Below are 27,490 nucleotides of genomic sequence, written 5' to 3' on the forward strand. Positions count from 1 at the left end.
CTTTTGTTTCTGTTGATGAGAGTTTCCAGTTATACCTTTTCTTTACGTGAAACTCGAAAATATCCTAGATCCTATGCATTTATCCATGAGACTATGCCGATAATCAACACAAGCCAGCAACAATGGCTACGTAGACTTGTAGTAAAACTATCATCGCGTTACCAAACATAAAATTAATTTTAATATTGCCTATAGTCTCAGAAGTAAACGACATGGAAATGGAACGTTTCTCTGCGATTGTCTACATAATTCAAACGTAATTTAAATCTGGAAATTAACTAAAACGTAGTAATACTTTACCCTAAACTTATGTCTCCTTTCTTCTTCCACAAAGCACAGCTTTTTCGATTAGCAATCATGCGCCAGTTGTCGTCACTAATCCACGCCCATGCGCATACAAGTAGTGGGGGCCTTTTGAGTACTGATTGCTTAGCTGAGAAGAGACTGAAGACTGCGACCCTTGATGACGAGAAACCATTTGAAACAAAAATGTGTCTCAGAACGGTTGGTGTGAGTGTTAAAATTTTCGGTTTGATATTTATAGGTTGAGTGTGATTATTTACAAGTTACGATGTGGATCGCGACCGCAGGCAATGAACTAACGTAACGTTACAGCAGTTGCGTGAGTTCTTAAGATAGATGGCTAGGAAACTATGAGTGCTTGTTTGTTTCACAATAAACCTATCGATAAAATTCGCCTGAAATTATAGTTTTAATAAATTGATTGATCTGAGATAGTGTCCCACAGGATCATCACTAAAACTAACCATATTCAAAGACTCGTTAATATTAGAGTTAACTCTAATTAAAGACGAGTTAGGGTTAGAACTAATTATATTTATAAACGGATAAATACAAACGTACAGTCATGATCTTTGTGTACCACAGTATGCATAATAATTTCGTTAAATGTTGGAAGATCGTAAACTGGCATTTTATCAATATGTTACCTGCAGCCTCATTCTCATTTTAGGGTGCTAATAAAGAACCACATATTTTTTCCTTTATACACATCAATTAAAGAAAAAAACTAATGTGGGTTATTAAGTTATGGTAATTAAATATGATGTATCTTATAATTTACATTTCCTTCATTTTCACCTTAAAAACATCTAATCAAGTAGCATAGCCTTGTGATTACACAAAGCACTTTCAGTTTGTTTCGTATAATCGAGAAGAGCTAGACAAAGTTATTTGAATTATGCTTTCATATCTAAACTTTTGATACTTGGAGATATTATTTATCATAACAGTGAACAACTTTTGTATACTGACAATCATTGTTTTTACACCCAGGTTTAAATTATTATATCTAATTAAAACATGAGCTATATAACAGTTTCGTACTATATGTTTGTCTGCAGGGTACCTCCTGAAAGTGTTCTATTTCAAGACTAAGTAAAATCAAAATTAGGAGTAACAAATATTCGTGTTTTTCAAATTCATACGTCATGCTGTGTTGTAATCTACAACGTCCATCATAATTCTTTCAATTCACAGCATGCACACTTTTTACTGACCTCACGACCTAAGCACCGCACCCTCTTGTAACGTTATTTTTGTGTACACTGACAGCATATTATTGTAGTATTTTCCAATCTAGGCAATATCGCTTCTAATGGGCATTTTTAAAATTCGAGAGGGGGGGGTTGTAGGCATTAATGGAGCAAATAGAAAAGTTTTGAGTGATTCAAATTATATTTCTTAAAATTAAACCACAAGAAACAATCATATATTAAATCTTGTTTGAATCGGTACCGATGTATTATATATTTACATGTATAATTAAAAATTGAGCACCCTAATTTAATAGCCTTATTTTTGCTTGTTTGTTTTAAGAAATATTAACCATTAAACCCTAGATTTTGTTTGTTAAATGTCATGTTACCGCTCCTCAAATACGTTGCAACAGGATTTCTCAAACAGGGGTCTAAATCCAAAAGAAGATCACCTGGATACTTTGGTGGAGTCCTGTGTTTATATAAAAAAATATTGTAGTAATAGATGTTTCAGAGCAGGATTAGTCACAGCCCGAAATATTTTCAAAGAACAAAAGGTTAAGAACCATCCAACGTGGGCAAGCAGCATGTCCAGATAAACCATCATGGTACTTTACGGTTATGTACATGCAAACTGGCAAGTTTTTAGTGTGTGAATACAGCGCTTATTAATATCTCTTTTAAGAAATTGCCGAGGGTGGTGTTGGAGATTCTTTGCTTGCCCTTGTTCAGGAGCTCTGTTCTATCTGCCACCAGGTCTTGGTGAGTAAGTCTCAAGGCGGCCTGTGCCTCCTTGCTGAGGCAAGCAGGCATGCGGCTTTCGCGGGCCCGCCGTCTGGCCTTGGCACGTAGGACATGTTGGCTGCCTTGCTTCGTGGCGGACTGACCGATTGCTGAGTTTTCTCGAACATTGAGACACTATGTAGGGATATAGATTTGGAGTATTCGAAGCTGTTCCGTGCGGCAAGCGTCTCTAGTCTGATCGAGTTGCTCGATCCCATAACTGCCACCAGGGTTCTGCTGTGCAAGGCACAGGAGATGGCTAAGACCTGACACATCTCCAGTCTGGTGTTGGAGAATGGTCAATCGTTATCTGACATTTCCGACATTCTGGACGCGTGCCTCGGCTACTATCGCTGTTTATTTTTGGCTTCACCCATGGACGAGGGGTTGTGGGACGACATTACTCGGTTTTTGCCCTCCTTCGACCCTTCCTTTCACGAACAGCTGGAGAAACCAGTCTCCTTGGGTGAATGTTGGTCAGCCATTCGGTCTATGCTGCTTGGTAAGTGTCCTGGGCTGGATGGGTTGCCGGTGTAATTTTACAGCCACGTGTGGCATGTCGTCGTACCCTCCTTTGTCCGACTTTTTAACGACTGTCTGGCTGCAGGGTCTCTCCCACCAGGAATGCTGGATGGGCTAATTATACTTATCTGTAAGGATCCCAGCCAGTCTGAAGATCTTTCCTTGTGGTGCCCCATTTCTCTCCTGAACGTGGATGTGAAGATCATTTCTAAGGTCCTATGTGCCCGTTTGGGTGTGGTCATGCCTTCATTGGTCCGCTGCACTCAGACTTGTGGCATGCAGGGCAGAAGTATCCAACAAAATCTGATGCTTCTCAGGGACCTGTTCTATTACATCACGGATCGGAATATCCCTGCAGTCTTTGTGAACATCAATCAGAGCAAAGCTTTCGATCGAGTCCACTATGGATTTCTGTGGTTCGTTAAGGGGAGGTATGGCCTCCCTCCAGGTTTTGTACACTACGTACAAGCCTTGTATGCGACCACTTCGAGCAGGCTCTTGGTTAATGGATACCTGACATCCTCCTTTCTCATCTTACAGGGGGTTTGTCAGGGCTGTCCATTGTCCCCAACACTTTATGTATTGGTTATCGAGTGCCTGCTCTCTCATCTGTACCACTCAGTCTTGGTGCGTGGTTTCCAGATGCTGGGAGGTTTGTGCATGACGTATGTCGCGCATGCAGACGATGTGAACCTGTTTCTCGAGAACCTCGCATCCTTAGGTTCAGTGCTGGCCATCGTCCATCGTTACTCTCGGGCCAGCGCCGCCCAGCTGAATGTCCCCAAGTCTCGTGCGCGGGGCTTCGGCAAATGGGTCTCGTCTGGCGACTCCCAATTTGGTCTGGATTGGACCCCTCTCCGATCACCTGCTTTGTGGTTCGTTTTCTCGCGGGCCCTGGGGCTGCTTGGGAAGGGGTGGTTCAGCATGTTGGTTCAGCAGTGCACGATTACCGCTACTGCCCTGTCAAACAAGTTGAGGTGGTGCAGAGGAGGATCCTTCCCTTGGTCTGGTACCTGGGGGTCGTCCTTCCTTTGGATGACTGCACTGCTTGAGTCATCGAGCACCATATCTATGCCTTCCTGTTGGGTGGCAAGCCTGAGGCAGTGTCTCGGCATTCCTTGACGCTGCTGCCTCGTAGGGGTGGTCTGGGCATCCCATGTGTTTGGACTCAGTGTCTTTCCCTTCTTCTGTATGTTTCCTTTTGCTGTCTGTCTTTGGGGGTCACCCCTGTTGCCACCTCATGTGATTCTTGGTTGGCACGGGACACAGGCTCTTTGGTATTCCTTTGAGCCTGCAGACACCTATTGTTTTGACTCTCCTCCCTGGTACGTCGACGCTGCTGCTGCGTTATGGTGGTGTCGTTCCGTGTCTGCCGATGTACCGACGGACTCACGTTCTCTCTACTGCCTGCTGGTCCCTGCATGCACCCACAGAATCGAGCGATACCATCCTGCTCTACTGTGGGTTGTTGTTTGTGGCTGCCTTGTACTGCACCATCTTGATCGCTACCTCCAAGCTTTCAACTGGCATGTGGTGCACACCAACCTGGTGGTGAGGGAGCATACCTACCTGTGGAACTCATGTTGGAGTCTGTCTTGCACAGGTTGGTCCTCTGTCCGACGTTGGCAGAGATCCGGGAAAGGGTTGGGCCTTTTCGGGTCCCGCCGCTCTCGGCAGAGACCATCCTGTATCACGTACCGATCCCGGTTCCCAGCCACCCGGCTTTTTCCTTTCAGTATGCCATTACCATCTTTAAGTACGTCATCTGGCTTGCTCGAAACAAATTGGTCTTCGAGCGGGCACCGGTGTCGAACTTTTCGATACTGGGTGGGGCCAGGTACCGCCTATTACTCCGCCATGAGACGGACTACCAGCGCCTGGGTTCCAGGACGTTTTACCAACTCTGGCGGCCGGACGTCTTGCCCCTTTGTGAGTTGGTGAGAGGTCGGGTTGAGATCGGCTTCTAAGCTGCCCTTCCTCTACTCTCGCTTCCTGTATATTCTCAAATTTTTTGTTTTTATATCTTTACTGTGTTTTTTTTTTCATTGTATATATATATCTCTTATTTATTTGTCATTGTATATATTTCTTGTTTTTGTTTTTTTAATTGTATATATTTAATGTTTTTTCATTGTATATATTTCTTGTTTTTGTTTTTTTAATTGTATATATTTAATGTTTTTTCATTGTATATATTTCTTGTTTTTCATTTAATGTTGTATATATTTCATGTTTTTCGTTTGTTTCAACTTCCCATTGTATATATCAATGTTGTATATATTATTATTGTTTTTTCTTGTCATGCCTTGTAAAGCTTCTTTGTTGTAAATAAATTTCAAATTCGGCTCAGGATTTTTTCGGTACCGTTGTTCGCTGTGCCCATTCCAGGAGTTTGTGTTGTTTCTTACCTTGTGCTGTATCGTTTGACGGCTTCGTCCATGATTCTTGGTAGTGTTTTCTGAGGTTTCTGTGCTGCATAGCAGTGTTTCTGTGTATGTGTGTGTACTGTGCTGTGTAGGTCGGTATGGCTATGACCATCTGGCCGTACTCTGTTCGGCCGTGGTCTATCGCTTTGTGGTGCCTGCAGCTACGCTGCCCTAGGCGGTCATAGAAGCCTTGAACGCTGATGTCGGGAGTATCCAAACTGAATGCCTGCAACATTTTGGCAACGGGCAGTATGTGGCGACGTTGGCGTCGGCCTCCCACGCCTGTCTCCTCCTGGACCAGGGAGACTTTCCCCTGGGGAAATAGCGCGTGTCTGAGGAGCCGGCCAGGCAGAACATAAAGTGGATCACCCTCTGGTCGGTTCCCTATGAACTGTCCCACGACGTCGTCAAGGACATGTTGTCGGCGTATGGGACAGTGCGAAAATTGGAACACGTGATTCCAGACACGCCCACATGTGTGCACTGGGAACACATGAGTATGTTTAAATATGAAGATGCTGGTTCCAAACTTTATTTCAGTGAACGGGTTCTCGGTGACTTGTAATTACCCGAACACGCGACGCCTGTGTCACTGCTGTGGCCTCGAGGACCACAGGGTTCGTCAGGGCTGCCCATTGTCTCCATCGCTTTACGCATTGGTTATTGAGTGCCTGCTCTCTCACCTGTACCACTCGGTCCAGTGCATAGCCTCCAGATGCCGGGGGGATTGACTAACCTCATAATTAACAGATCCGACCGACAATTAAACACAGACGAGATACAATTACTTAACAAAGGACTCAACTTCGCAATAGCACCTAGGTACATTCCAACCATAGAAATCAAAACATGTTTAGAAGATCTACCCAGGAGACTTGTGATACTTTCTACAGAAAACAAAAACAACCAACAGAAAGAAGACAACTTAGATAATTTTATTGACATCCAACAACCAAACTTCCCAGGTAAAATTACAAATATATATTTTCCAGAAACACCTAAAAACAACATCTTAAACGATTTTTTCAAATAATTTTCTCACAAAACCATCAACATAATTTCACAAAACAGAAAACTAAAAAACAACCTTACAAAAAGAGACATTAATTCCATTAAAAACCTAAAACAAGACAAAAACACAAAATTCTAAAAGCAGATAAAGGAAACGCTATAGTCATAATGAACACGAATGAATACATCCAAAAAATGAACAACATCCTATCAGACACGAACAAATTTAAATCAATACACATAAATCCAACAAAGACACACGAGACACAACTGAACAAATTACTACTAGAGATGAAAAAAGCCAACACAATTTCACAAACACTTTATTCCTACCTACGTAAAACCGACTCGCGCACACCACAAATATACGGCATCCCCAAACCTCATAAACCAGATTGTCCATTACGACCAATAATGTCCACATATGAATCGTTTAATTACAATCTTGGAAAATACATAGCATGGGCATTCTCCAAATATGTAACATCAGCCAGCTCATTCATCAAAGACTCTTTTAATTTCAAGTCTGATCTTAATGGCCAGTTTCGATGTTATATCCCTCTTTACAGAAGTTCCAATCACTGAAGCTTGCAAGATAGCCTTAGAACTCTATATCCAAGACCCTAACCCAACTACAGACATTCCCAGTAACCAATTAGCAACCCTCATAGAATTCACCACGATAAAGACAAACTTCATGTTCAACAACCAAAACTATATACAAACAAATGGCCTAAGCATGGGCAACCCAGTATCACCAGTTCTAGCCAATATTTTTATGACACAAGTTGAAACACAAGCAATTAACACAGCATTACATCCACCACTATACTGGTACAGATATGTGGATGACACGGTTGCGGGATTCAAATCTACAGAACACATACTTAATTTTTTCAATCACATTAACTCTATACATCCCAACATTAACTTCACATGTGAGCAGGAAGAAAGCAATCAAATATCATTTCTTAACCTCAAAATTACAAGAGCCGACACACAATTCAAAACAGAAATCCACCGAAAAATCACCCATACTGGATTATACATTCCTTAGGACTCAGCACATGAAACAAAACAAAAACTCAACATACTAAGAAACCAAATAAACACAGCCATAAAACTATGCTCACCAGATAAAATTAACGATGAATTAGACAAAATAAAACAATACCTCATGAACATCAATAAGTTTCCTCCACAAACCGTAGAAAACATTATACGCACACACCTAGACAGAAAGCAAAATCAACCAACAAAAGTAAATATATCTCACGAATCAAAAAATCACGAAACCGTATACTGTTGTATACCATATATTCCTGACATTAGCAGAAAAATAACCAACATTTGGCAAAAACTAGTAACAAAATATGACATTCCAGTTAATACCAAATTTATTCAAAAACCAGGCACAAAACTGAGGTCTATACTGTGTAAAAACTACACTGACAAACACCACACCAACATTATTTATAAAATACAATGTGATAACTGCCACGACTTCTATATTGGAGAAACAAGTAGAAAAATGGAAACCAGATTCAAAGAACATAAAAAGTCACCTTCACACGTTTTCGAACACTGCAAGTCAAATAAACACAACATAACCATAGAAAACACTCAAATACTAAATAAAGAAACAAACGCAAAATTAAAGAAGCCTTACTTATACAACAACTTAAACCCAAAATAAACCAATATAAGGGAACGCCTTTATACCTATATTAATATAATAAAATAAATAAAATTATATATTCAAACATCTAACACCGCCCTCTACGTTCCGACACTCAGTTGCACAACCCCTTTCAAACATGTGGTCGGCTTGCGGTCAGTTACCTCTTTCTTTGTGAACCTGACGATGACCGAAGAAGGTCGAAACGTTGTTCGCTCTTCTATGTAAAATATTTTCTCAATCCTAACGAGCCGTTTTTGCATATATATGTCTTATTAGTCATTTTTTTGTGTATAGATTAACTCCCGCTAGTGTGAAAGTGAATTGACGTTTGATGCTGGCGTTATAGATTAAACTGTTGCAACTTTGAATGTGTTGTGAAAACGACATTTATCTATAGTGTAAAATTTATATGCTATTTTTTTTTTATCATATTTTAAAGTTATGATCGATCAATAATATCACAAGTTATACTAACTATAAAAGGTATCTCAATGTATAGAAGATGCTTCACTCGTCCGACTCCAACATTGGGCCAAATGACGTATAGTTTTATCAAAATGTAACTTGTAATCTTGAAAGCAGTAGAAACATAATGATTTCCTATATATTTCGGGAACTATCTGTTCGCATTTTTCATATAATCTGAAGTGCTTGCCTTTGCCACTGTGAACGGACGCAGAATAATTAATATTAAATTTAATAACTTGATATTAGAAACGGATTGATTGAGTGTTAGAAAAACTAAAATTGTATCATAAAGGTATGTCTTTCCATCCTTACATAATTTAGTATAAAGAAACTGAAGGCTTTTATCCTAATCTCATTAATTTCTTAGTCTTGGATAATCTTGTAAACTTTGAACTTGCAATAAATTTTTACAAGTTAAAACGTTTTTGTGTTTTTTTTCTTAAAGGTTGTATTTAAACCTGTGCAACAAATCCCTTCATCTTAGGATTAACCTAGTACTAACAGTAACACCTGTCTCTACCCTTTTCATAACAGTAATCTATCTTCTTAATGCCTAAGGAGACCAAAGGTATATACACTGTAGACTGATCAAAGTTAGGCCTAATCACAAATGATTTGTATAGAAAGGTTTGCTGCGTGACTTGTATTTGTGATAGTATGTTAGTGAATAAACCCTAAAATTAATAAAGCTAAAACCCTTTAGAATTCTAAAGTTTTATAAAAGTTTGTTACTAAAATGCTATATTGTCATAAGGACTAATACAGCAGGTGTAGGAAATGTGTTAGTGTGATTTTTGATATCACTTTAGGCATTGCTTTTTATATAGTGGGGTGCACCCCTCATTGGAGGTATGTGCATATGAAGCTGGGGGGAATATGGTCTTTTGTAAAGAGAGACATAAATAAAAATGGAATAAACAAAAGAATTGGAGTTGACATCAATATAACAAAATTATCAGCTTGTTCTCACACCAGAGGGGCTGCAAATGAAACTTTTCCAAATTGGGGGGGGTCTGTATTTAAAGTTTGGAAAATACCAATTTAAAGCACTGATGATGCAGTGAGAAAGTTACACTACTTATTTGTTAAGATCAAGAGTGAATTACACGAGACAGGGACATTAGAATCCACTGAATGGATCAGTTTAAAATATGGCTTGTTACACCCAGCCCAGCTATGGTGAGGATAAAATATCAGATAATGTGGTTTTGTTAAGAACTTGGTAACTTTGTAAACATATCTTTTTATAAAGAATTCATTCCTAGGATGTTAACAGGAACAAGAGAATGATGTTACAACTCAAGAGACTAAATTTTTGGAAGAGTATTTTTATTGTTTGTGATGATGAGAAAACCCACTTGTAGAGAAAAATATGCTTGTAAAAACAGCTGCTATTGGTTGAGAAAATGATGATGACCAAAAAAGGTCGAAACGTTGTTCGCTCTTCTACATAAAAATTTTCTCAACCCATACGAGCTATTTTTACATATATAAGTATTTTTATAGCTTGAAACAATTATACAGGGTGTTCAGAAAGTTACTGCAGTTTTGTACTCAGCAATAACAGCATTCATTCAGTCTATTTCAAGCCAGCAACTGTATTTCCTGGCTAACACAAACCTTTCTTGCTTATTGTTTTTGAGGATATAAGTTGCGATTCAAACATTATTTAATTTTGACATTAAAGCCCTGTCATTGGTTTCAGGTTAACTTATCCATCTGTTTTAGGTAATGTATCTTAAAACAATGGTTTCAGATTAACTTACCCATCTGTCTTATATAATTTGTCTTAAAACAGTAGTTTCAGGTTAACTTACCCATCTGTTTTAGATCTATCTGTGTAAGTTTTTTAAACTACATGTTTCAGGTTGTAAACAGTCCATCCTCAGATTGGTTGAACACATGCATCAACCTGTTAACATTGTTTTATTCATTTAACAAATTTTTAGTTAAATTGTTTTATATTATTATCCAAGGCAGTAAGTTTATTTCTGACAGAGCCATAGTAACAGTTAATGAATTTATAATTATATTTAATCATGTTTTGTTCTGTAGGTTCTGTTTCTTCTGTCCATGGTTAACTAGTTTTGCCATTTTATTACTTGAAAGTGGATGTTCAGAAAACCTTTTATTTACACAGGAGCCAGTAATTGAAAATAATTTAAGTTCTGGAAGATAAATAGGTTACACCATGCTCCATGATACTTTCCATGAATTGTGATGACCATTCTAAAGCTGAAAGTAAAAAACGTTTACTATTTGCGATTGTGGATGTTGACTATCGGTGGTGTAAGAAATCTTAGAATGAGTGAAAACATTCCTGTATTCTCATCTAAAGAAGAAGAAACTCAGTATTTCAAGAACGTGGCTTCGGAATATAAAAAGAAGTAAGTCTCAGTTGCTTAATTCTATCATTTGTCTCTCTTTATTTGTTGTGTTTGAAATTACCTAATAGCTTATTGATTATACTTAGTTGTTTGAATGTGTGGAGTTTTGTATTTGATGTCTGTTTGGAATTCCATGTAATGTCTAGTTTTCTGTAAAAACAAGATGTATCATTTTATGTAAAAAAAACCAAAAAAACAGTTTTTACATGGAAATCATAATTTGTTTTATTTCTTATTTCACATGAGATTCAGTGTAATTCTGTTTTCTAGTAATTACATTTTATTCTATCATTCAGAGCTACACAATATTACATTTACCCACAAAAACAACAAAAACAGTAGGTGCCATAATAATAGTTAAGTGTATGCTATAATTTGGCAATAATGGATGGTTCCTGCTTTACGTATTATAGATGGCAAGACAGTGTACAAGAGTTAGGAGAATTCCAGGAGAGCAGTAGAGTGTTGGAGATTGAACTAGAAGCCCAACTGGAGATGCAAAACAAGGAGTTACGAGTCATGAATATGCACCTGCAAATGGAATGTGACAATCTGAAGGTGAACTGTTATTCCCTAACTTTGTGTTTAAAGGACTGGTTGGAGTAAATTAAGTGGCAGGTTAAAATGTTGTTTAGTGAGATCATTGACTGGGTTTAACAGGTTGAACACTTAATGTTGATTGTGGAAAGATTACAAAAAACAGGAATTATCATTTTCTGATTAAAATTGATCAGATAAAAGGTTTATTTCAGATCAGTTTTTAATTATTCGTGTTCTGAAAGTGATTTTAAGAAGAATGATTTGGACAGTCAAAATAACAAGAACACTAGTGGCTATTTACTAAACACAATTGGAAGATGTAAGTTTCATAAGGATTGTACAATAAAAATGTTACAAGTGTTGCATGTACCATCACATAAATGCAGAGTTGGTAAAAAAAACAGCTGGATGTACACAATGGTTATAGTGCTGGGGTAAAGATATAAACAGATGTACAGTCACATTATTGTAGTATTGGACGAGGGAATAAATTGTTGAATGTACATTGCTTAGTTTAGAATAAAAACAGTTTGATTTATAACCATGATATTACAGTATTGTGTGGAGGCTAAATACACTATCTCAGGGTTATAGTTTTGTGTTGAAGGTAGTAATTGTGGTCCTAATGCAGTATCCCACAATTTTTAGACTACTCTACTCACTATCAGCTATCAGTCTCAAAGCACATATTTGAGGGAAAAGAAACTCACCTGATACTAACTTGTAAAAGTCTCTGTACCACCCCTTTGAAATGAATGTAATCTCTTCCAACAAGACAAGACAGAAACAGGGTCAAACAGGTATGAGCTTTACACAACGATTCTTGTGGTACATAACCTTTTGTCTAAGCAATAGCATTAGTTACTTTTGTGCACTGGGTTTACAAGGATGCCATAACTACATGGCATTAATAGGCAATAGTGCACAGTGTATTTCAGCCTACAGGCTTACACACTGGTTGATATTTAAGTTTTCATGTTTTTAATCATTAGGAGAAACTAGAGGTGAGTCATCTGGAAGGACATAACCAGTTCATTAGTCTTGAGCATGAACTGTCAACTCTTAAAGCTGAGAAAGAAGAGTTTCTCAAATACGTCCAAGAACTCAAGCAATCTAATGATGATCTGGAACAAGGGAAAAGGTAGATATTTGTATTAGTGCAGTATGTGACAAAGTGTGTTGTGATGTTGTAGTTAGTTGTTTAGTAAATGACTTTATGACAGCAGTGATGAAGTGTTTATTTTACCGTAAAAAGTATGGGAAATGATAAGTCAAGTTGAAAAAGCTTTTATTTTGACTTTTTAGAAATATTTGTTAGTAACTAGTTTTATCTGCTTGGTGAAGAAACTGACCATGACTTTCACATCTTGATATATTATGATGTGTAGAAACTGGCCATGAATTTAACACTTTGCTGTATTATGACACGTAGGAACTGACTGTGACTTTCACATTTTGTTGTGTTGACATGAAGAAACTGACTGTGACTTTCACATTTTAATGTATTATGGCACGTAGGAACTGACCATGACTTTCACATTTTAATATATTGACATGAAGAAAATGGCTGTGACTTTCATATTGTGTTGTATTATGATGCATAGAAACTGACCATGACTTTCACATTTTGATGTATTATGACACGAAGAAACTGACTGTGACTTTTACATTTTGATGTATTATGACACGAAGAAACTGACTGTGACTTTTACATTTTGATGTATTATGACACGTAGGAACTGACCGTGACTTCCACATTTTGATGTATTATGACACGTAGGAACTCTTTGTTACTATACAATTTTTCTGGATACCTGACCATGTTAGTATTTGTAGAAAGTCTGCTCTGGGGCTGCCATGGCCATGTCTGTTCCTTATGTGGACTCTGGTCCTTTCTTGAAGGCTCAGCTTTGCTCAAGTTGGCAGTTGACTTGGATTGAACAATATTATTAAAAGGTTTTCCAAATGGAACCTTCCATGACCTTTGGCTATTTTGTTTATTTTAGTATCAGATGGAGGAAGTTGTCCTGACTAGGATACACATTGGTCACAGCATTTAACTTTTCTTTTATCTGGGTCTAATCCATCAATGTGTGGCCTTATTTTACTGTCTTTTCCATGTGTTTACCCTTTATGTTGGACAGTGTTGTTGGTGATACTATCCAGCTTAATTGTTTCTGAATTTTTATGGATCATTTGATTTTTTTAATTTTATTTAAATTTTTTACCTGTTTTTACAATTTTTTTTGTATTTTTAATTGATGTATATTTATCTGATACATTATTTTACTTTTTTGGCTTATTTTACTTGTTTGGCTTAAATAGCTCATGATTGGTATCTTAAATCCACAATCAATCAAGCAATCATATCTTTATTCATTATGACTTTCACATGTTGGTTTATTATGATGTTAATTTCTTTGGATCAGTTACTAACACAAGCATGAGAGTGAAACAATTTTCACACAACTTATCCAGTCTTGAGATTTGACAGAAGATAAATCCTTGTTTTTGGTAAAGAAAAAAATGTTAGTTTTTTTGATGTTCCTAAAGTTATAAAATAATTACTGAGATATTTTCCTAGAAATAGAGCTTGTGGCAATTCATGTTGAGAATGGAGGGAAAATTTGGGCATGTATTTAATATGATTTTGTAATTACAAAGTCTACCTGAGTTAACTTTCTCAACATGGGCTCAGTCAATTTGTCACTCTTTCAATTAACATTACAAGTCTTACACATATGAAAAACCACATTTATTAATGAAGTATTTTTAGTAAACTAAAATAGATTTATTTGCCCATTAGTATATTGAGTATTTGTTTTGAACAGTCCATGTGTAAAGTAATTTTCATGTTAAGATTAAAAATACTTCATATCAAAAATCTCTCATATTATTTGTGTGATTCCTAAAACCTCCTAAATACATTTCTAACTTTCATTTTTTCAGTAAAACTTTATATTGAATCTGTTACTTTCTTTACCCTAGCTGAGAACAAAATTAACTTTTTTCTTTTTCTCTTTCTAGAATGACTTCAAATTGCAATATGAAACTACATTTGTTTATCTTAAGTAACTTGAAGCTCATAACAGTGTACATGTATCTGTAATTAAACTTTATTGTTTTATCACTATTTTGATTGGTGTTTGAACTGTCTAACTACTACCTCTGCCACTATAAGTTGTAAATCACTTGGGGCACATGCAGCACAAGTTACACTATTGTATTACATTACTTGCATGCATGCCTTGTGCCTCATGAAATATTTTTATTATATTATTATTGTTTGTTTTATCTAATATAACCTAAATAGATCCACATTTTTATGTTTTGGTAACTTTTATGATAACAAATAAACAATAAACAAGTAGTATAGTATTTATCCAATATTCTTTTTTTATTGCTGTTGATTGTTGAGGGCATTTAAGCCTACTTTTATATACTAATAGTAGTAATGCATGAAAGAGTTTTAATTCAATCAAATAATACACCAAAAAACATCGACTAATAACATATAAGAAGTTAACAATTTCCCCTAATTGTCAAAATTTGTCTGGCTTTCTACCTGTGCAACAAGAACCATTATAAATTTATCCTAAGTTGCCATTAAGTTTCTCACTGGAATGTTTCTTGTACTCCAAGGAAAATTGACTGTTGCATGTTCAGGACACAAGATTATGCAGTAGGTGAAAACCTTGACTTTCTATCAGTTATATATAATGTGTAATTACATGTAAGAGAAAATTATGATCATATCTTGAAAGAAAAAATGTAACAGGTAGATGTGGCAGAAAGAGTATGATATATCTGTTTCCAAATAAAATTGAAGGCTATAAAAAATTATGGTTAGTCTGAGCAATGACAATACTGTAGTGAGTAATTTATATTTAATTTCTTACTCTTTCAAGGAGTGGTGGAAAAAATAAAGAAAAGATGCTTAAAGAAAATGTCACACTAGGGAAACTTCAGGATATGTTATATTACCTTCTAGAATTAGGAATTTAAAACTTGTGTGCTATTGAAATATAGATTATTAGCTATGATTTTATTTTGTACAAATTGGTATAACATAAACACGGTATAGTTTAATAAACTTTTGAATGTAAGACACCAAAACTTTCCATCATGTGTAGCAAAAGATACCCAGTTAAGTATCAGTCACCTAACAGTCAGTGTTTTTTTATGTCATTAAAGTGGTATTGCTACATAATACAACACATTGTTGTGAAAGTATGTTTTTGATGTCATGATACCCATTTATAATCCTCTTTGACATACATATGTGTGTATATAAATCAGTCAATGTTTATAGGACATTAGTTCGTCCTGATTATTATTGTCTGTTTCTTTGTTTTCCATTTTCGACAAAAGTTAAACCTCCAGCTTTGGTTATAGCTGTAGATACAACCTAGAATTTCTTTGGTTTCTTTCTAACAATAAATTTAATAGTAAAATGTAGAGATTATACTATGTAATAAATTTAATCTAAAGAATTGGCTGTTTATATTCTCCTTTACTCACTTATTTTCTTTCAGGGCAACTGTATCATCTCTAGAAGATTTTGAAACAAAGTTAAATTTGGTGAGTTTAAACTGACCAGGTGTTTTTTAAGGTCTGTGTTATTAATGTAGAAAATCGATTTAGGCATTTAGTCTTAAGTGAAGACAGAATTTTAAAATGTGTGACCACAACATTACAGCAGTGACTGTGAAATGGCACAAGCTACTGTTCATCAGTTAGAAAAACATAGGCTGTTTTAGGCACATCTACACAAGTACATCTCAGAATGAAGGTGATTCTAACAATGAATGCAATTTTGTCATGTATAAAATTTGTTATATACTGGATTCTTTAAACTATACATGTACCACATTGTTTGTAAGTACATATTTTCATTACTGTCTTTAATAATGTAAGAGTTACAAAAATGCAAGGAAAAGTTCTGTCAGTATCACAGGTAATCCTACTATTTATTGATAGAGTTCCCCATGTTTTTGTATTTAAAATGAGAGGTAAAACAAAAAAAATATTTATTATATGTGACCTAATGATAATTAACAGTATGAAACAAGTGGTCATTCAAAGGTTACCCAGTCGATCATAAGATACTCATTGTTAGACATTACAGTTTGAACATCTGTAAAGATTAGTGACCAAAGATCACTATTGGAAGTTATATTCAAGTAGTATCTCTTTAAAATACATAGAAAATACTGAATTTTTTAACATCAGTTTCAACTCAGAGTAAAGAGAAACAAAAAGGTGGTTGTTTATGTTTGATACAATGTGGATGTTGTAGTGCATATTAAATATTTTTCTCATGCAAGTTGGATGATTTTAAAAAGTAATTTATTTGACCAAGCTGAAATAATTTACATGTGAGTCTTTTTTGAAGATATTTGATTTTTTGTGATATTACTTTTAAAAGGAAAAGAACCAGTGTATTTAAAAAAAACACACAAAAAAACACAAGAACTTGCCAGAATTACCTCATTGTTGATAGCAATTTCAAATGTACAATTTTGATTGTTCAAACTAATTTTTACTAGAAAAAGATGTTTATGTAGTGAATATGAGGTTCGAAAGTGACACATGCTATGCTATAATCATGAACAACCAGCTTGGAGATATGAAGTATATGAGAACTGTTGTTACACAGTCTTTGTTTTATTCTGGCATATAGGAAATGGTTGTTGTACATTCCATTTAGGGATATCTTGTTGTAAAGGCCTCTCTGAATGACCACTTTAATATTGTTATTGTCATTAACCAGTTTGAAAATACTAGATGAAAAGTTTTGTGATAATTATACAGATATTTGTTGAAAGAAAACCTTTAAAAATGAAATAGGTGTTTTTGTGCTTTAGACTATTGAAAGAAATGCCTTCTTAGTAAGTGAGTTGGATGAGAAGGAAACATTGACAGGCCTACTTCAGCTTTTGAAAGACAAAGCACAAGGTGTGTAGTCTCATCTGGTTTCACTGGTTGTTAGTTTGTAGAAGCTTGATGAGTGATTCTAAAACAAACTGTCTTTCAGGTCTTCAACAGGAACTTCTAATACAGAAGAATTTAAGTAAACTGCTTGACAATGATAGTAAAATAAAAAAAACCTGTCATTGATATTGACTCGAACAAGCTAATGTCAGAGCATCAAACACAAACAGGTACAGTAATAAATATTTTGTGGATTTTTTTATTAGCACATCTTCAAATCCTACAACTCTTTCAACACAGACTATCCATTAGACCTGACCTCACAATCATTTTCTGTTTGTTTCTTATGGTTTTCATGCTAGAACTTTTAAATTAGTATCATTAAAAAAATTTGTAAAGTATTAGTAAATGTAACAAGACATTTATACACAAAATATCAGTTTGTTTGTTTTTTTAAATTAAGTTTTAATACTGTTTAAGTAACATTTTTCTCATTTATCTTTTTCCATGTTGACTACCCAACATGCAGTTTTTGGTTTTAAGATTGAAAATAGTTTTGTGTATCAGAAACTTTTCTCCTGGAAAATTCTTATAACTTACAGTTGATTATCTTTTTTTTTTTTTTCATTTTTAAGAAAAAGACTATTTTTCAGTAACAAGTCTGTATAGGTTTGGTATATAGACTCGTACAGCTTAGTTGCTCTGCTTGATAAATTACAGTGAAATTTTATGGCATTGATATAGTAATTTATGGTTTTTGGTCATTTTAAAATGTAGTGTAAAACTTGAAAAATATTTTATTTCACATCATCCATATGTGAAATTTGATAAGGTTTAGTAACTGATGACAACTAGGAAAAAAGTACAAAATTCATAGCAAAAAGAGAAAATTTTTTGCTATCCTTCTTTATTTCTGTTGTATCATAAATTTAGGATTTTATTTGTAAATAGTAATAGCATATATAATGTATAATACTTTAAATGTAACTGTATTTAATTAAATACTAGTCTACTGAAAGACAGACAAGATACATCACTTTGCAAAGATTAAAGGTCAATTTTATACAAGACCCAGCATATCCAGGTGGTAAAGGCTCGTAATCCAAGGGTTGCAGGTTCAAATCCCTGTCACACTAAACATGCTCGCCCTTTCAGTTGTGGGGGCATTATAAACTGATGGTCAGTCATGCTATTTGTTGGTAAAAGAGTAGCCCAAAAGTTGATGGTGGGTGGTGATGACTAGCTGCCTTCCTTCCCAGTCTTACATTGCAAAATTAGGGACAGCTAGCTTAGATAGCCTTTGTGTAGCTTTGTGCAAAATTTAAAAATAAAAACAAACAGTTTTATATAATTGAATATGGTGACATGAATGCATGGTAGCTATCTGGATATTATAAATATTTCAGATGTGGAATTTAAAAACTTTCTAATGCATAAGTATTGTTAATCTTAAAGTGCAAATTACTTTACATATTGGATACTCAGAATTCTGAAATAAAAAAGGCATGGAGAGAATACTGTTTAACAAACCTTAAAGCGTAATGAAAGAACCTGATGTTTTGTGTACGAAAGCCTTGTAATGTTTACTGACAATATACCAAATTTTGTGAATATGTGTTTACTAATTTAACAGTTGTAGCATGAAAACTATAACAAGCATGAAATAGTTATAAGGTCCCAGGGACTGAGCCCATAATGAGAATGTTAAAGATTTGGGTTTTGTGATATTGTAATTTTCTTAGAAGAATGACAAATATTGAGAAGATACTCTTGATATGTTCAGAACTGTAGTATGTATCTTTCGGTGAAAGTAACCACACCAGTAGATATTAATAGTTTTCAGAAATTTCACTTACTACTTTGATTTGTTAACTTTATTATTGTAAATTACCATGATTTGTTTTTCTATTGTATAGTGGTGTCACCTTGTGGACACACACCTCTCACTCCTTCAGCTAGAATATCTGCTCTTAATATTGTTGGAGACTTGTTGAGAAAGATTGGAGTAAGTTTCACTTAATTCTTCTGCATGTTTTTTGTTGTTTTAATATATTATAAGTGTATTTTTTTGTTTTTGTAGTTCCATTTACAAGTACTTGTATAAGTTGGGAAATGTTTGTTATTTAATAAGTATAACAACAATTAAATTACAAGTTTCTTATTGTGTGTAAATAAGGTAATAGTAGTTTTATGTAAGTGTACGTAGTAGCTACAAGGGTTCTATGTTTACAACAATGTGACATAAAATATGAGATATCTTAGATGTGTTTTTGATTTTTTCTTTCCCACAATCCTTCTCTTCTGCCAATCTGTGCTTGCAGGGAATGTTAAGTTTGGCAGTGGCAGTTTCAACTTGTAAATGCTGTTAAATGTTTGCTTGGCTCTTCCTGTTTAATCTGCATATCTGTCTTCCCTGACCTGTTATTATAAGTTTATATGCCAAAGGGGGTATAAAGAAATATGGATGAACTTCCAGTACACAAGTGCTTTTGGAAACAGTAGTATTTACAGACACTTAAGTGTAATTGCTTTATATTATGACACCTTCCAAACAACAAGTTTTAAGACTTCATTCTACTCAGATTTGAAACTCAAACTGTTCTCCTAAAACCTGTGTTTTTTCCTAGCTTGCATGGCTTAAATCATATGATGTCAGTGTACATTAAAATGTTAGTGTGGCCTGTGTGGACATTTTTATTAATATTTACATATTCTGTAACGTGTATTGTGTTTGGAGTTCATAGAATGTTTTTGTTATGTGTACCTCAGTTACTTTCTCAGTTCCTGCACAGCTGTTGTGAAAGGTTTTGTAGGTTTCCCTGGTTGCATTGGAAGGGCTTGTATAATACACAGGTCAGAAGTTTCTAGCTCTTTGTTTAGGTTGTAATAAATATTTAACTTGAAGGTTGTGGCTGCATTTTCTGAGTTAGGTAAATGCTTTCTGGTATAGTGGCTGTACCAAAGACTGAGATGTAACTTTCCAGTGTGTGTAATAAAAGTTGTGACTACATTTTCCAGTCATTCCAGTTTTTGCTTACTCTGTCAGTATTTCTGTTTGCTAGAAATCTTTAATCTCTGATTTTCATTAAAGCACCTTCATGTTGCAAGTTATCATTGATAATAATGATGTCACTGACAATGACTGGTATAATTCTTCTAGCTAAAAATTTCTTATTCATTCTTGGAAAAGGAAGGTCTACCTTTTAAAAAGTGATTGAGCTGTAATTGATTATGTTTTTACAATATCTTGTGTTTTTTATAAGTATAGTGACTGTTACAACATCACATTTCACACACTTTAATTTACTCAGGGTAACTTGTTTGTTATAATATCACTGTTGATAACATTACTCTACTTCATTGAATTGGTCATTATGGAGAGGAAGTTTGAAGAATTAAGACTAAAACCTTAACCAGCCCAGTAAAATTAACTACACCCAAACATGAAAAGGCTTAATTTTTTGGTAGAATGGGATATAACAGTAAAAATATTTTATCTTGTAGCTTCTTTAGGGGAACCCCTTCTTTCAGAGTAGTATACTTAGAATAACTAATTTCTATGGTCAGTAACCTCCTGAAGAAGCCACAAGGTGCATTGACCAAGTACCAAGTTTGTCACTAAAATAGGTGCTCTTCTTCTTACCTCTAAACAAAATTTTAGTCTTAGTTTCTGAAAAAAAATAACAACACTTGATGAAGCAATGAAATTGGGTGACTTTTTATTACAATAAAGTTATAAAGTTTTTTTTTCTTTCTTTCTTTCTTTCTATTTAATATTCTTACACTTGGGTCAAGCACAGACCAGTAGTTAGTTTGCCACATTGTGGGCTAGAAGTTATGTGATTTGTGTCCTTCTACCATTGAAAAAAACAAACCTTTCTACATGTTGGAATATGATGTAACAGTTATGATGAAACCTTAACATTGAGGATGGTTATTGCAGATAGTTTTTTTGTAGCCTTATGTTACATTCAGCAAAAAAAAAAAAAAAAGTTGGTGTTAACCTACTGATGAAGTGTATTCCTGTGGGTATTAACCTACTGATGGTGTCACAATGCTACTTTCATTTTCCAAGGCTTATTTCATTGATTTTTTATTTTATATCAGTGGTTCCGAACTTCCCTTTTGTAAATTTTACTCTTCTTTAGGAGAATACCTAAAATAATGGTGGCTCTTCCTAGTAGTGAGCACGTAGTTATTTTGTGTGTGTGGTAAAATTTCACTAGTTAGTCCTAGTGGTCATATATGGTGTGTTTATAATGTATGTGGTAACAGTTTTTCTTTAATTTTCAAAAAAAGTAGCTTGTCCATGACAATTTCTCATAAAAAGAAAGCTTTTAGGGTTAAGATGTTTCCAGTAAATATAATTGATTATTTATAACTATAAAATGATATGTATGTTTCATTAAGTTCAGTGACAGATAACAAAAAGAACATCTTGTTCTAGTCTTTAGCTTTCACAACAACTCTCCTGTTCAGTGTTTTTCATGTTATTGAAGTCTGAATTAAATATTGTACTGTGTAGTTCCAACATTTGGTAGTGTCACTAGTTTATTGTAGGGCTTTTGATTATATATATCGAGTGTGCTCCAGAAGTAAAGAATGGGGGGAAATGTTAGGATATCTTTTACCTTTTGGTGTGGAAGATTGCAACAATGTAACATGCCTTTAACCCTTAAACAGTGGCCATCATCAATTTATGCTGCTACCTACAACATTCCTGCTGTTTTAGGGTTAATAAGAGTTAATGTGACATTAGTTACAATCTAATGATGTGAAAGTCTGAAATAAAATAGAATGGTGTACGTCTTTAAAGCTGAATGTGTGTATCATGTACATCATGTAGCTCACATGTTTAGTGATGTGTGAAATTCTTAACTAGCATGCAAGATGATTTATGTCTTGTAGAGGGAGCTGTATGTCAGAGGGAATGTCATGTGGGTTAGAGATCTTGAGATGAGCAAAGTGTGTTTTCTAAAAGGATAGATTGGAACATCTAACATAAAAATGTAACAGACTACCGATCCCACTTGCACACTCGCACTAGGTCTTTATTTTATTATTCGTGACTTGTGAATCTGTCAGAGCTGTTTGTATTTTATTATGAAGAGAATGCTGTTGCTGAATGTGTCTGCCTGGTATTGATTAAATGGAAGTCTTTGTTCATGCCTTTACTTTAGCAGCTTTACTAACTGTTTGTAGTTAACTTTGCTGGACTTCTGTCCTACCCTTGTATAGGCTCTGGAATCCAAAGTAGCATCTTGTTGAAATCTTGTACAAGGATCATCCCTAAGGCCACACAAGGAAGAGAGTTCCAACTCTGTTGTGTCACCAGTGTACGTACAAGTTATCTAGTGACTCGTTCGAGTTTATCTCAGTAAGAATAACTTCAGGGTTAAAAAAATTGTTGTGTTTAAAATAATATTATTTGAATTATTTGTAGTTTAGTGAAAACAAAAATTTTAATACTGTATAGATGAAGACAGAGTACAACTAAAGTGGCACACACTTGTATAAGTTTAAAAGTATTAAACTTCCAAAAGAAGTCATAATCACAGCATCAGTACAGCCCATGTCACCAGAAAAATAAGTTTTGTTTATAACCAGTATGGCTTTATTAAACTGAAAATATTTACACATTTGCAAACATTTATTAAAAGCAAAAGGAAACAAATTTTAGATATATTAAAATACACATTAGTAGGATACGTTCCATAAACATGTAACCAGATGGTTACAAAAATCATAAAACAATATTGTTGTTATTTAAAGACATTCTGTTTCAACATGATATATTTTTCTTATAATCTTAAAGCATCAGTAACAAAGGTTGGTTGTTTCTGTGAGCAATGACAACTAATTTGAGTTTGTGTTTAGTGTAGTGGGGTGATGTATGATATGGTTGTGGCTTAATGGTGTGTATGCCTTCATTGTGAATCTCAGTGCTCATGCCAAATACATTCAATGTTCTGCGGCTGTGGGTATGTAATAAATGTGACAGTCAAAACTTGAATGAATATCATCATATCCCTGTACTTCTGTTGTGTACACACAGTCTACATATCTCCCTGTACTTCTGTTGTGTACACGCTGTGTACATGTCATCTTCCTAGCTGAGTTTTGTTTGTATGGTGTTTCAGCTAACCAGGTCTTATTTCTCTGAAAATGGTTAATTCTTGGTACATTATTCAGTATAAAACTTATATGTTGACTTTCTTTTCTAGAAATATTCAGCTCACTAAAGAGTTGCCTTTGTCAAGTTTGGACCTTATCCATCTCACAGCGTAGCTGTTGTCCGTGTGAAACTTCTAGCTACATTCCTGACCACTCAACCTTGCATCTTTGTCTTAGTATCAGCTCTAGTACCAATGTAACAAGCTAACTTGTAAATTTATTAGTATTTATTGAATTTATTTAATCAGGGAAAATTGTATGTCAAAAGTATAAAAGTAGAAACTGTTGGAAATACTGATATTATGGAGAAACTAAACGAGAGAAGGAAGGTTTATTTGTACATATGAAACATAGTCAGTATAGAAGATGTGTAATTTTATGAATTATCTAGATGTAACAATTGTATTTTGTGGCTTAGTAGTTTACTTTCATATTCTGCTACCTAGTGGAGTGTTTTTGATGTTTAATAACTTAATAAAGTGTATAGACTTATATTATGTATTAATGAAAAAGAACTGAAACTAGCTCATTGTATGGTTTAGGGGAATGGAATTTAAACTAGCTTGTTGTACAGGTTAGGAAAATGGAATTTAAACTAGCTCGTTGTACAGGTTAGGAGAAGGGAAGTCAAGCTAGCTCATCGTATGGTCCAGGAGAAGGGAAGTCAAGCGAGTTCGTCGTACTGTCCAGGAGAAGGGAAGTCAAGGGGGTTCGTCGTACTGCCCAGGAGAAGGGAAGTCAAGGGGGTTCGTCGTACTGTCCAGGAGAAGGGAAGTCAAGGGGGTTCGTCGTACGGTCCAGGAGAAGGGAAGTCAAGCGAGCTCGTCGTACTGTCCAGGAGAAGGGAAGTCAAGGGGGTTCGTCGTACGGTCCAGGAGAAGGGAAGTCAAGGGGTTCGTCGTACGGTCCAGGAGAAGGGAAGTCAAGCGAGCTCGTCGTACGGTCCAGGAGAAGGGAAGTCAAGCGAGCTCGTCGTACGGTCCAGGAGAAGGGAAGTCAAGCGAGCTCGTCGTACGGTCCAGGAGAAGGGAAGTCAAGCGAGCTCGTCGTACGGTCCAGGAGAATGCATAGTCATTGAAATTAGTAATTTTCATCTAATTAACACTGAAAGTTTAACCTAGCTTGAGATGACCCACTGACTGCTGGTTATCTTGGTACAGTTTTGGTTGGCTTGCATGAAGATTGATGAAGCTATAAACTGTGTATATTTTCTTTTCTAACATAAAATTCTGAAACACCAAGGTCCCAGTATCCGTGTCTGATTTATTAGAACTGTATCATTCTACAGTGTTCTAGTTTAAATGTGTCTTGTAAATGGAATATGAGATAACAGTAAGAAATTAGCATGTATATATGTCAATAATGAATATATTACTGAACATGAGATATGTATACATGTAATTACAAATTGTTATAGAACTACTACTAAAAGAATATTGCATATAAGTGTAGGAAGTAAAAGCATTCACATAGTAAGAGTAGAAGGTTAACTCCTTCATGAGATAATACAGGGTTAAATCAATTTATGTAAAGAACTGATGATAGGAATTAAGTGTAACAAAAGGTTTTTACTCGTTTTTATTAATATGACATGTGATGTTTTACTGTACCTCCAAGTAGTCAATAAACATAATATTCCATCATGGATAGCCACAATATCTATAGCTGTTAGCAGTGGCAAACAGAGTTAGTTACTTTCTGTACAAATGTACTCTTGTTTAGTGAGGAAGGATTGTAAGACATTTTAAGATAACCTTCACAGAACAGCAATGTCTGTAAATTAGAAGTTGTACATTTTTATGGTCACATTTCCTTCAGCTGCTTTTATCAATATATAGTTATTGTAGGCTGTTGTGTTCGAGTATGTTTTTAGGCTGTGTGATAATCTTCTTCTCTCATTAAATTAGAAGAATGTCTATGAAGTGTGTTGTTGCTACTAATTTGGGCTTGATGGATGTGAAGTAACTATTCAGTCTCACTTTTAGATAGTTACAAGGTCTGAATTTCAGTGATTTGGGTAAGATTGTGTGACCCTGAAGATAGCTTAACTTTTGATGAAGTAAGACAGACTCAAAAGACTGCTTTACTTTGTGTTGAAGACAGGCTCAAGAGACAACTCTACTTTGATAGTCTAGATACAACTTTGTGTTGACGACAGATTCAAGAGACAGCTCTACTTTGATAGTCCAGATACAACTTTACTTTGTGTTGAAGATAGACTTAAGAGACATCTTTACCTTGTGTTGAAGACAGCTGAACGTGGTAATAAAGAAATGAAGTAAAACACGGAAAAATAACAACAAAAATGTGATTAAAAATCTAGTGATATAAATAGTGACTTAAAAAGTGTCTAATCTTAGTAAATGGAAGACAACAAGTTAACACAGACAAGGTTGAATAGTTTAAAATCTTCCATACTTTATTAGCAGGCACAATTGTTTGAACCAGAGAACTATGGATGAATGTTACATACTTGTAGGTGTCTTTTTGTTTAAGTTTTTATCAGAACAATAAAATTGATGTTACAAATGTCTTTTAAGTTACTCTAAAGGCTCTTAAGTAGTTCATGTCTCTTGTAAACCTATTTTTGTTAATATTCTTCAGGAAAAACTTAAATATTCTATAGTGTATAAAGATATGTTAATAAATATTCAAACATGAAATGCTTTGTGACTGACATTTAATAACATTAAAAACACAAATATTAGAATTATCAGTAAAATGTGATATATCCTAGTCCTTCAGATCTGTTGAAATGTGGGGAAACATGATTTACAAGTAAAGTTATACACAGCTTCTTTTAGAACACGTTTTCAACTACCATACCAAAATGTATTGTAGATTTTTTTTTTTCCATCTCTCTAAAGTTGATGCAAGGTTCATATTAAAAATTTATATTTCTGGAAATGTGCAGATGTGGGTGTTATTTTGACTATGTATGTAATTACTTCCAACATTGTCTAATTTGGTTCACCACAGAAAGTGTTTTTCTGTTGTTAGTTTTCAGTTTGCTGGGAATAGAATAATGTGCCATGTAGCAAGTAGAAACTCTGAAATACTGTTAAGATATGGATATAAAAATATTTTTATATTTCGGAGTTTAACAGTTTCTGTTAAAACAAAAAAATGTAGAAATGTCATTGGATTTGTTTTCTTAATATTTTAAGAGCTTCGTTTAACATAGTATTTGTTGTTTTAGTACAAAGCTATACTCTGTGTTCAAGGTTGGAGATAAAGCCCTGGAGTTTAGCATTGTAAGTCCTATAAGCTTAAAGCCAACCCACTGACAGACAAGTAGCTACAATAATTTTCAGCTGTTTAGGAAAGTCATAAAGATGTCTAAGTAAGAAAAAAAAAGTTAAGTTGTTGTTGCCATGAATTTGGTTGAAAGACTTAGTCAAAAGTGGGATCTGATTACCACTTATGTTATTCACCCCTAAAGTGCAGGTTGTATTTTGCAGCATAGACCCACTGATTCACAGACCTATTAGTGTGCTAGACTTATAATCTGAGGATTCATGGTTTAGGAGCCATTCTGCATAACCTCACTCTTCACTTTGAAGATATGGGTGCATTATAAGAGTGACAGTCACATCCTACTCTTTGATCAGATAAGAGTAGCACAACAGTTAATGCTGGCTGCTGTTGATTAGCTGTCATCCCTCTAGTTTGTCAGCTCAAAGTCTGAGACATCAAACATGTCGTCTCTCTAATCTGTCAGCTCAAAGTCTGAGATGTCTAACATATGCAGCCCCTTGGATAGCTTTGTGCAAATATCTGAAACCAACAATAAAAGGAGTAAACAAACCACTAATAAATGTAAAGGTTTGTTCAGTTGTACAATACTATTATTTAATACCTTACTCTCTAACAAGTGTTGGTTTTAAACTACAGTAACTAAAACATGAAACCTTACATTAAATTATAGTACAACCTCTGAGAAGTATCGAACTAAAGTTTTGAGATGTCTACTTAATGTTTATGCCATACCCTTAACCTTAAGTTTATTGTTAGTTTCTTGTTAGCTCATTGTGAATCTGTGTGCACTGCAGGAATTAAACCTCT

The 27,490-nt window shown here is 34.9% G+C and overlaps 2 protein-coding genes across 12 annotated transcripts in view; one reads left to right on the forward strand and one right to left on the reverse strand.

Moving 5' to 3' along the window:
* The window catches only part of LOC143233746 (uncharacterized), a 29,179-nt gene extending 28,597 nt beyond the window's left edge, over positions 1-582 (reverse strand). Inside the window, exon 1 of one of the 4 annotated variants that reach the window (XR_013018296.1) lies at positions 301-582. The gene's annotated coding sequence lies outside the window, so the exon portion shown is untranslated. The other 3 variants (XR_013018295.1, XM_076470337.1, XM_076470336.1) reach the window with 3 other exon arrangements.
* LOC143233747 (nuclear distribution protein nudE-like 1) lies at positions 398-26,088 on the forward strand. Of its 8 annotated transcripts, none has more exons than XR_013018297.1 (9): positions 8,028-8,143; positions 10,446-10,777; positions 11,191-11,335; positions 12,310-12,458; positions 15,853-15,898; positions 17,185-17,275; positions 19,168-19,256; positions 23,476-23,636; positions 24,037-26,088. XR_013018297.1 is itself a non-coding variant. In XM_076470342.1 (8 exons), exons 2-8 carry the CDS (start codon positions 10,611-10,613, stop codon positions 24,544-24,546), a joined length of 1,197 nt encoding a protein of 398 aa, XP_076326457.1. In that variant the 5' UTR covers positions 398-510; positions 10,446-10,610; the 3' UTR covers positions 24,547-26,088. The 8 variants fall into 8 exon arrangements, 6 of the variants coding, with proteins under 6 accessions (XP_076326457.1, XP_076326460.1, XP_076326458.1 ...); XR_013018298.1 differs by having other exon boundaries at positions 23,476-23,621; positions 24,037-24,175; XM_076470342.1 differs by lacking the exons at positions 8,028-8,143; positions 23,476-23,636 and adding an exon at positions 398-510.
* Positions 26,089-27,490: the final 1,402 nt, after the last annotated feature.

Source organism: Tachypleus tridentatus, chromosome 12 (genome assembly GCF_004210375.1).
Source record: "Tachypleus tridentatus isolate NWPU-2018 chromosome 12, ASM421037v1, whole genome shotgun sequence".
Lineage (NCBI taxonomy): Eukaryota > Metazoa > Arthropoda > Merostomata > Xiphosura > Limulidae > Tachypleus > Tachypleus tridentatus.

Bases quoted from the DNA above. Each gene is read 5' to 3' on its own strand.
- LOC143233747 (XM_076470342.1), top strand. From the start codon at position 10,611: ATGACCATTCTAAAGCTGAAAGTAAAAAACGTTTACTATTTGCGATTG. The intron at 10,778-11,190 runs GTAAGTCTCAGT...TACGTATTATAG, and splicing joins GCTTCGGAATATAAAAAGAA to ATGGCAAGACAGTGTACAAG. The intron at 12,459-15,852 runs GTAGATATTTGT...ATTTTCTTTCAG, and splicing joins GATCTGGAACAAGGGAAAAG to GGCAACTGTATCATCTCTAG.